This window comes from Temnothorax americanus, unplaced genomic scaffold (assembly GCF_048541705.1).
Source record: "Temnothorax americanus isolate GAGA-0224 unplaced genomic scaffold, ASM4854170v1 Scaffold1, whole genome shotgun sequence".
NCBI classification, from domain to species: domain Eukaryota; kingdom Metazoa; phylum Arthropoda; class Insecta; order Hymenoptera; family Formicidae; genus Temnothorax; species Temnothorax americanus.
In genome coordinates this window covers 1942260-1952785 of record NW_027509230.1, presented here as the reverse complement: position 1 = coordinate 1952785, position 10526 = coordinate 1942260, and the positions used below count along the sequence as shown (strand labels likewise).

Sequence of the window (10526 nt, the reverse complement as noted above, 5' to 3'; positions counted from 1 at the left end):
CCACTGTGTTTTCTTCAAATATGTACGACTATTAACTCGTGCTAGAACTGTGGTAGACTGTGAAAGGTTTCCAGCAAGCGACACAATTAAGTCGACACAAGCATCGTTCTATCTTTCTTTTTTGGTAACGAGTAACAAAGATAAAACGATACTTGTATCGCTTGCTGAAAAGCTCCCTGTATTAACTGTACAGACTGTGTTCGACAGCCATGGTGCTAGCCTTAATTATTGGCTAATAAGGGGGACGAGGGCATGGATGCAAGTCAAAAATGTTTAGTGGAAAGAGGGATCAAGCTCGTTTTAAAGGTAAACGTATCGGCGAAAGATTTTATATTTTTTCACTGTTTAGTGCATTTTCATGTGCATTTGCGCAAGAAAAAGGGGGTGCCTCTTTTGCACTTCTCCACGATCAATTACAATCAGAATTAAAAAAGTTTTTACTTCAACTTAGGAAAACTTAATTAGCCGTCGGGCTACTATCATAGTAAAATTTCAAAATTGAAAATGAAGGATTCAAAATGGCGGATCAAATTTTTTTAAAATTATTCAAATCATGAGTATATGTGTAGGTTTTTTTAGTCACTAATTTTGTTCTCGAGTGATAGATCACAAAAACCTAAACGTGCTTAATTACTTTCACGATTAGAATAATTTTTTTTTAAATTTTAGTAACAAATAATTGGAGATGCATGACTGATGGACACTGCGATAAATAATGTTTCGACCACTTTTTTTCAAGAAAAATCTTTCCTGTCTGGGACTTATTCTGTTGGCAATCCACACGCCCGGTTACCATTCGTGATCCGTATTATAGTTTTGCCACTTTGGCGCCGCGCCCTGCCCACCAGATAGCTCTCTTACTATATTATCATATATGGTAACTCATGCGATACGATAATCGATCAACCAAAAAGTTGTATCATCTGTAGGATGAAGAGGGAAGTTAATTATTTTCTAGAAGATAAACTTTTAAAATTACAAGATTTTTTTTATTAAATCATGATAGGTTATGACATTATTTTAATCTTAATACGTTATTGGAAATATGAAATTCCATTATATATGTCGTTCAATCAAGGAATTTTCAAGCGGAAGTATAGAAATTTGTCCTGTAATATTTTATGTACATTATAATTCTTGTCGGTGATCTTATTTAATATGCTTCAATAGGTTTCGATCCGGAAGAATCGCATCGTTATCCGATAACAATACTATTGTCATTTACGAATGTGTACTCGGGTATCTCCAGATTAGTCGACGCCGGGCCTTTCCGCACGCGGCCGGCCGCGTCGAAGTGCGAGCCGTGACACGGACAAAAGAAACCGCCCCGTATGATACCGGCGTTCGGAATCGGCACGCATCCTAAATGCGTGCAGATACCCAATACAATTAGCCACTCCGACCTTTTCGCCCTGTCATCGTCTGTTTCCGGATCGCGCAGCTCTGACAGGTTCACCGCCCTCTCCTGCTCGATGATCGACTGTGGCCTGGAAAATTAATCTAATTAGCGATCGGATGTTATCGGACGTTATTATCGGTATCAAATAATTCGCTGAAATTTGTTTTAAAGTCCTTCAAAAAGTATTTTATTTGGAGACTTCATTATTTCTTTCAATCGCTATATATAACGTTATAACTTACGCATTGTCAACCGCGTTGTACTCTGCTCAAAAAGCCCCTTTTTACTTTCATTATCGAGAGTCCCTTGTTATTTATCCATTTATTGATATTATTTTTGTGTGTATTACACGTTTATATTCTATTCTGTAAAGCACAGGATAAAACAAAGCCCTAAACGAGAATGACTGTATTTTCTATTTAAATTAGTAAAAAGGATTGAAATTTTACAAGGTTCGAGCGCGGCAATTAAACTTTTAAATAATTAAAAATCATGAAAAGAGAAATTAGTTTTATATTTATTTCGCAGACACAGGCATTCAGCCACGATTCAGCGACTAGACCATTTGTGATAGTGGATTGTACGTGTATGTTGGTGCGTGTCCGTTTTATCCTGCTTTTCCTTAATTATTAAGTTTTTTTTATTAATTATTGATTCTCTTACCGATGGTATATAAAAACGGGTTTGCCGCGCCACTTAACGATTAGTACTTTTCCCTCTGGTATATTGTTTAATTTAACTTCCAATTGAGCCTCCGCCAAAATATCTCGCGAGGGCAATAAGAAGAATACATAATGCAATAAGTGAGCTTTAAAGCCGTACAATCCGGCAACGCAACCAACTGAAAATATTGTATTCAATTTGTATATATATGTCTAATTTTCCTAGTAAAAAAATATCTTTTATTTTCTAAAAAAATTTCATATTTTAGATTTGTGACAAAATATGTAAAATTTCTCAGATACTTTTAGAAATAATTGGATGAAGATTTCCGGAATATTTCACAATCTGTATGTTTCTGATAAATTGTGCGATCTTTCTCATATTTCTTCAGATTTTTATATAGAGATATTGGGAAAAATATTTTATTATTATTTTGTCTGACTTGGAAATCGTACAGAAAACTTGAAAAATTCTGGGATAATCTTCAAGTTTTTATAGAAATTCTAATTAATAATATAAAAAAAAATTCTGAGAAATAACAATAAATGATACAGAAACGTGATGTAATAAAATTCCTTTTTTGGAAATATTACCAAAAGAGACAGCGCTTCTCAACGCTCTTCGTTCGTCGGCGTTTTTCGTAGCTGTTCCAGCATCTTTCAAGGGTTTTCGTCGATATTCGTCAAAATTGGGTTTTGGTATGTCAGTATATGCGAATCTGCGCAATTTCTTAAAGTCTGAATTGAGATAACGCGGAAATAATTATGTACAATAGCATTAGTATGAAAAACAGATAGACATAATTATCACATCATTCATTATTAACATTCTGTCATCACATTTGTGAAGATTGTGGAATTATTGATTTATTGCAAGTATATTATTAATTGTAGGCCAACTATATGAATTATGACTAATGAATAATCATAGACAATTATTAAGATCAATCGAAGGATTCATAATATACATATAGTAATACAAGAATCCCGCGAGGAAGATATGCTTTGTGCATTTTTTATCGGAGTAACAGGCTTCTTCGAATATAATTTAGGAGTGATTATTTAGATTTAAAATTTTTCTCAAGATAAAAATTACATGAAAGATTTTATTTTTTATATAAATACTTACAGTTAATTTGGTACAATTGTAGCAAGAATGAGAAGCGTTTATCGTAATTTGCAACGAAAACGTTGAGTACGTGTTTTCTTGGAAAAAACATTTTTATTAATAATAAAACGTATTTCTAAATACATTTATTATTATGTCGTTATAGAATATTTGGCGCACACATTTAACGTCTGAACTAGTCTGAAGTTTAACAAAATTCATACGTTTTCTCACTTCAATTGTCAATATCACTGATAGGCGATTTTCTGGGAAATGAAGTAAAAATTACATGGTAGTACAGCAACCAAACTGTATGTACTAAAAGTACAACTGTACTGTGCAATATCATTTATGTTGCGCGTACGTTGCAAGTATATATACTATATGGTAAAAAAACTGCGCAACGATAATATAACGATACTGCATAACGAGTTACAGAATCGTGGCTTTAACACAGTTTGGTACACTTCGGTTGCTATACCAGAGTCACGCTAAAAATAGCCTATTAGTGATAACAGAATAACCTCCGCCCCTACCAATAGCAACCTTGGTATATGTACCAAACAATCGCCAAAAATCGCCTAATCAGTCACATTTGTAACAATTATATTTTAAATTATTTTTAAATAGTTCAATATAAACACATAATAATAATTTCGTAATTATTAACAATAATTCAAAGATTAGCACAATTAGCACAATAGAATTCTAGTACATTTGTAGGTATATGATTCTATCAAAAATATATATTATGCATTTTTATGTACATATATAATATGTTGAATCAAATTATCTATATTTACAGATGTCGCAAGCTGCGAATTGGCAAGAAAAAGTGCTGATTCAAATTTAATTTTTGATCGAGGGGGAATTTACAACCCAAAATGTTGTACACCATTGCCGTAAGTACTGCCGAGCCAATGCCGAATAAAATTCGGACACTGACTTGGCAATGCTATGCAATGCCTCCTGCATTGCCATCACTGTCACCAGTCATTATTACCACTGCTCAACCGCAGACGACAATGCCGTCAAATATTATAGGCCACTGCCGAATTTTTTGTACACCAATTTCCCCTTACTTCTGATTTAATTCTCTATTTCTTGATATTGAGAAGTAAAACTTGGCCAAGTAGAATTATTTGTCAATGTAAGTAAAAAGTACGTGATTTCTCGTAAGTATGCCACATAAATATATATATACGTAAACTATATCTAAACGTAGATAAATGTGTAAACAATGTTACATATATAAATGTAAAAATTACAATCTTGAAAACAAAATCAGTAATGACGTTACGAAATAATTAATGGTATAAAAGGATATTTTACTTGCATTGTTCTTTTTAAAGTTTCTCGAGTATATTCCAAATGTTACTAAATTGTTTGTATTGTTATTTAGGAACATGTTAACGTGCACATGATCGTCATGAGTGTGTTCATTAAATGTCCAATTTTCAAGCGGAAGTAAATCCAGATTTAACGTAGACGGCATAATTAAATTGTTCTTATAATCGTGAAACGTTGCCGCAATTTCAATATTGCTAAATACCATTTCTGATTCTTGCACGGAGCCGCATGATGAGACCGAGTTGTTCGAGCATTGAATTATGCCGCATGCACGTACGTAAGCTTCAACGACGGAATAACGACGAATACCATTAAAAACCACTAAACGGTATTTAGTACTTGGATCTATTTTCGCAATTTCTACTTTAAACTCGCAGCAGAAACCATTGTGACAGACAGTTTTCGTGGCATTTCCTTCCAGGGAAAGCGTTTGAAAGACTCGAATATTGTCGTGCATTAAAAATAATGTATCATTATCTATCATTGTGTTGTCTTCCTGCTTTTCCAGTAATTGTATATTCTTTTCATGATAATGTGGCCAAGCTTTCTGATCTTCATCCTTGGAAAAATCATGATAGTTTTTATCATACCTAGTTCTGTCCTTTATTTTGGGTACTTGAAATATCAATACTTCCTCGTGTGTAATTGCAGGCATTATTGCTTTACCGACTCCTTTACGACCTGTATGAAATGTTATCTCGTATATATATTCGCACGGTAGAAGGCTCTAATTAAATAATATTTAAAATGTAAAATGTGTAATTTTACACACCTAAGTAAATCCCACTGCCAGCATTACCAAAACCAGGTCTATTATAGCCTGAAGCTAAAAGATTTACGTTTTCAGCAAATGACCATCCTGCTTGCGTTTGTACAGCTAGAACAATAATAAATAATATTTGTATAAATGTTTTGATAAAAAAAGGGGAAAAGGTTTTACCACATTTCGTTTACCTGTTAAGAATGGTGTCTCAGAAAACCACGCTGTAGGGTATACAATATCAGTAACTTGATGATCTCTTGTTAATTGTATTGCGGGTTCGCGAAATAATATGTCAAAACATATAAAAGTTCCAAATTTCACTCCAAAATCAGTATAAAAGCTGACTATTTCTGGTACTGCTGTCACATTAAATTGATGTTCTTCAAAAAGATTCGTCTTACGATACCTATATTAATTGTAATTGGACATATATATCGAGCGAGATGTGTTGCTACAGTCATTATAACGAAGAAGCTAGATACCTGGCAATAATCTTTCCTGTACGATCGAATACAACGTTGCTGTTGTAATAGAATATTTTATCTCTTGGGCAAGATAGCACGTCAGTGCAAGGTGCTTTCTCAGCGATATTGATTACCACATAGATTTCATTATCTCTTGCAGCACATGATATTTTTCTCAATGTCTGTAGATCCAGAATTTCTTTTTAAATAATTGATGTTTCTAGTTTCTCACAATATAAATAATTGTACGTACTTCGCTGACTTTAATAGTATCTTGACTACAAGGTATATAATTATGTGAGGCACTAGGAATGACGGTTGTCCAATCCCCCATTTTTTCTCTCTCGGGCAAACTAACTGTTGTCAAGCCGTCTTCCGGGAAAACGATTATATCAGCATCCTAAATAATATTCAAACGCTTTAAATAATTTTTATAACATAATGACAAGAACACGCTAATTCGTTGACGATATAATCTATGAAATATGTGAAACTGTTTTCTTCTAAAGATACTCACATTACGACTAGTCACATTAATAAGCCTGACATAAGCGTCAGAATTTACTCTCAGAGTCTCAGTGCTGCTTATTGAATATTTTGGAGAATACTCCACTACGGCTGCTACGTACGTCGGTGAGCTTGGTGTCGATCTCTATAATAAAATATATATATGAACTTATATAATTTATGGAATAGTTTGCTTCAGAGTGAGTGATATAATTGGATATAATTTAACATATTAAGAACTCGCATCATTACTGAACAGATAAAAGTTGCTTTATGTCTACCTGATATGATAGATGTGCACATGCTACCAATAGATAAATAATGATCCATACTTGACCCATATTTGACAATCTCAACAATTCTTCTTTCTGAAAAAAGAAAAACTCGATACACAGCTTGTGCGCAAAACCGATAGAAAATAATAAAATAACTTATAATAAAAAATTGTGACTTTAATAAATTTTCAACAGCTTCAGAAGCATAAATATAAATTCTTTTCTAATTTAAAAGCAAAAATAGCTTATATTGTACAATCAATTTCTCCCGTTTATATATTTTAGCAAAAAGAAAATATTTTGCAGCAAATCTTAAAATATCTTGGATTTTACAACAACAAAAAATTAACTTTTGCTTGTAGCTGTTTTGTAACACTTTATACTGAGAAAAACTGAGCTTGTAACAGAGAGAACTCCAAAATATGAAAATTTCTTTATGTTAAAATTTTGCGTAGTGTATGAATATCTGCAAATGTCATGCTCAGTGTATTTACATATTCAGGTTATTGTCTGACCTAAAACTTTTACGATTTTATTTGCCCATGAAACTACAAGTGCTTCCATTCTGTAAGTTTTTCGGAGCGTTCCTTATCAACTTCTCATACCAAGTTAGTGTCAATCTCGTTAGACAAAGCTGGAAGCGTGTTTGTAAAGCAGAGATAAAAACGTGCTTCTACGCACGAATTGTAAATAGTCAATAGTCAATCCCACAACGGCCACAACCCACAATCGCACAATTCCCACTATCCCCAGTGACCCTAGCTGAGCTGGGTTTCCCGAGCATGCGCGTCAAATTTAGTCTCACAGTGAAGTATCTACTTCGGGAGAAAGGGTATCGTACCATCTCTCTTGTTAAATTCTTTCCAAGAATTATCTTAAACATTCAAAAATAATTGACAAGTTAGCGAGAATGTGACGCAAAGTACAAAATAATTTTAATTAATTTATTTTATTTGAGTAAAATTGATGTTTGCTTTATTCCAACACTCTGATCTACCCCGATCATTGAAATCTATCGAATTTTCGTCTTTATAAATAACCCATATATATGTATACGCCACTGCTTTGTAATCCCTGAACTGCGCACGTGCGAAAATTCGGCAGATCCGGGAGCCCTAACAAAGGGAAACTCTGCCAACCCGCAAACTCTGATTTTAATGAAACTTTGCATGCATGTAGGTGGAGTATAAGGAGATGAAATTAGAAATTTTCAGTTGGTGACAAAAAACGGTTTTAAGAGGTGGGACGTGGGACCACCTCCCAAAATAGTGATTTTCGGCTTTCTTCGATACATGTTAAAAATTCGATACGGATAAAAAATGCAATAATAAAGGGAAAAGAAAGGCTTTCGTAAAACGAAGGATATGTAGTCTAAATATTGGAGTGTATCTGAGAATAATAAATTTCGAGAGAACGAAGTTAAACTCCGACGAGTTGACTTTTCGTTATTTGTGGCACATGGAAAAGGAGAGGAATGATGAATTATCCCAGACAACCTTTGTCAAGAACAGATTCTGCATATAGTGTTTGTTAAAAATTTTGATGACAAAAATAATGTGACACGTACAATATATATATATATATATATATATATATATATATTGATAGAATAATAGAAATATAGTAAAATGTGTTAACAAAATATAATGGGATTGATGGTAGAAATCACAAACTTTGACGTATTTATTACACTGCAGTTTCGCGACAGAAATAGGGCAGAATCTACGTTCGACTTCAATTCCATTCGATTTCTGCCGCCAATCCACTGTCAATTATATCAGTAGATAATTCTATCGGCAAAACGAGCTTAATGCGGACACAAATCATGCCGATTCAGTAATTTTTGATCGATTTTTGATGCCAATTTACTACACCATACATCAGTTTGCTTACTGAGAGAATAATTAAAAATTTTTTAAATATACATATAATTCTACCGGTTGAATTAATCACGCTTAGCAGTCGTAGTAATGTCGAAAAATGCGTTACGTTAGAAAATCGGATCAAAAATAATTGTGGAGCGTTAAAGTAAGTGTTGACGTAGAATTTTGACTCGCAAATAAAAAAAATCTCCAGTAATTAGCAAAAAATGATCGCGCGTGATAATCTTTCGCTAATCACTATAATAAACATAATTTTCTAGTATCATGGAATTTAGAACGGCGCATGCTCATGCATTCCATCGTGGTGGCTTAATTAGAAAATGATTGACTGAAAAAAGTTAGAAAGTAGTTAGCATATAACCAGCATAATAGCATCTCTCCCGGACGACGTTTTGTTAGCACAATTTAATAAAGCATTTCCGGGCTCGCATTTGCATAAAACCTTCTTTCCATATTCCCTCACAATTAGTGGAACACGCTGATAAAGTTCGCGAGAAAAGAAGCTGCGAGACCTTAAGAACAAACTGCAAGATAGATTAGACAGAGCGATTTCAGGCAATTATTATAACACCCGATTGTTGTAAGATGAATCCGTTGAGAAAAGAGTGATATAATTATCCGGATTAAAATTACTTACATAAGTGTAACAGTTATACAGCCGCGACAAGTTTTCTCCGAGCGCGAGCTTAGCACGTTCTATATCAGGACGTAATATGGTGCACATCTACTGGTGCACATCTGATTAGAAACTTCAGTTCAGGTTCCCCCCTTCCACAATCCCGCTGCGATCGCTAGCGCGCCTGCTGACTTGATTTTTTTCCTGAAGCGTTCGCGAAACATTCCTCGGCGATTGGATCGGATTTCCCCGCGGCGCGCATACTGCGCTGCACACGTGTATCCATATTGATCCATATAGACGCTATACTATATTAGCAAGAGGAAAAATAAAATTTATTTGCTATTGTATAGGTGTCGAAAAATCTAGGAGTGCCGTATATAACTTACATCAGATTCAGGATAGAATTCTACTTTATAACTGTATAGGTATTACTGTGAATAATTTTGATGTAGAGATGTGTATTGTAATATACAATATATTTCGTATTGCATTTGTAATCAAATTCTTTAAGTGTTTTTCATATTACGCGTGATATAAAAAATTATTAAAAAATAAAATTTATGAATCTAAAGTTAATTTAGAAAATATTTTAGAAAACTCTTGAGATACGTACGTATAATATACATATATAAGCATATACGTACATTAAAACCCATACACATCAAAATACATGGCACATGAAATTATGAATCAAAATCCACTATAAGAAATCCGACATGTATTATTATAGATCTACAAAGGAATAAATCTATAAACGTTTATATACAAATAAAAGGTTTAAAGTGTTGACTCGTAAGGACCACAAGTGAAAAATAGTTTATTCATGAGTTACACAAGTGATACAATCTGTCACATGAAGATGCGAGGGCGATTGCTCTCATATTATTATAACTTAAAATCAAAATTTTTTTATACAGTTTAAAAAATCATTGAATATATTCTCATGTTACCTGGTATAAAGTTGAATCCGCAGACATATAAATAAATAATAGCATAAATAAATATTAGAACTATTCAGTTATATTATTTTAAATTATTATTTCATTCCTCACAAATTTCTATTTTTAGCATTAAAAATCGGAGACATCTTCATAACAAAGCTCTTCCACTCTACTATTTTAGGTTTGAATCTTCATTTGATTAGGTTTGTGTATACAAACAGCGATAAACTCATCTAATAAGATAAGATAAGATTCATGAAAATAAGATTCAGGAATATAAGTAATTTTCAAACAAAGAGTTTTATACTTTAAACCTTTAAAGCAATATCACTTTAGTTTCCTACTTATTGTTAGTACGTAAAAAGATAAGATAAATATATTGATATATGTAAATTGTATTGTTTGTGATATTGTATCGATTTTTTAAGGTGGTCCTTTCGTGAGAATAAGTATTAGATAAGTACCTAACGCGTTGATGTATGTTAAATATACAGTAATAAGGGACATGTGTACGAAAAATCAAGTGAGGTTACCGACACTTTACAAGAAATAAGT

The 10526-nt window shown here is 33.1% G+C and overlaps 2 protein-coding genes across 4 annotated transcripts; both read right to left on the bottom strand.

The window, feature by feature from the left end:
* Nucleotides 1–316: 316 nt before the first annotated feature.
* On the bottom strand, nt 317–3330 carry LOC143897696 (cytochrome b-c1 complex subunit Rieske, mitochondrial). Its single transcript, XM_077406559.1, has 4 exons — nt 3191–3330; nt 2656–2799; nt 2063–2240; nt 317–1487 (listed from the first exon to the last, which is right to left on the bottom strand). Exons 1-4 carry the CDS (start codon nt 3279–3281, stop codon nt 1196–1198), a joined length of 705 nt encoding a protein of 234 aa, XP_077262685.1. The 5' UTR covers nt 3282–3330; the 3' UTR covers nt 317–1195.
* On the bottom strand, nt 3150–9205 carry LOC143897532 (vanin-like protein 1). Of its 3 annotated transcripts, none has more exons than XM_077406340.1 (8): nt 9049–9205; nt 6535–6621; nt 6264–6398; nt 6000–6146; nt 5765–5928; nt 5474–5688; nt 5292–5396; nt 3150–5200 (listed from the first exon to the last, which is right to left on the bottom strand). In XM_077406340.1, exons 1-8 carry the CDS (start codon nt 9133–9135, stop codon nt 4434–4436), a joined length of 1707 nt encoding a protein of 568 aa, XP_077262466.1. In that variant the 5' UTR covers nt 9136–9205; the 3' UTR covers nt 3150–4433. The 3 variants fall into 3 exon arrangements, with proteins under 3 accessions (XP_077262466.1, XP_077262578.1, XP_077262530.1); XM_077406452.1 differs by lacking the exon at nt 9049–9205 and adding an exon at nt 7134–7449; XM_077406404.1 differs by lacking the exon at nt 9049–9205 and adding an exon at nt 7044–7448.
* Between the last annotated feature and the right edge of the window lie 1321 nt (nt 9206–10526).

Coding starts and splice junctions, on each gene's coding strand:
- LOC143897532 (XM_077406340.1), bottom strand. CDS start 9,135: ATGTGCACCATATTACGTCCTGATATAGAACGTGCTAAGCTCGCGCTC. Junction 6,399..6,534: donor GTGCACATCTATCATATCAG/GTAGACATAAAG, acceptor ATTTTATTATAG/AGATCGACACCAAGCTCACC. Junction 5,397..5,473: donor TGAGACACCATTCTTAACAG/GTAAACGAAATG, acceptor TTATTGTTCTAG/CTGTACAAACGCAAGCAGGA.
- LOC143897696 (XM_077406559.1), bottom strand. CDS start 3,281: ATGTTTTTTCCAAGAAAACACGTACTCAACGTTTTCGTTGCAAATTAC. Junction 2,800..3,190: donor ACAATTGTACCAAATTAACT/GTAAGTATTTAT, acceptor ATCTCAATTCAG/ACTTTAAGAAATTGCGCAGA. Junction 2,241..2,655: donor GAGAAGCGCTGTCTCTTTTG/GTAATATTTCCA, acceptor CAATATTTTCAG/TTGGTTGCGTTGCCGGATTG.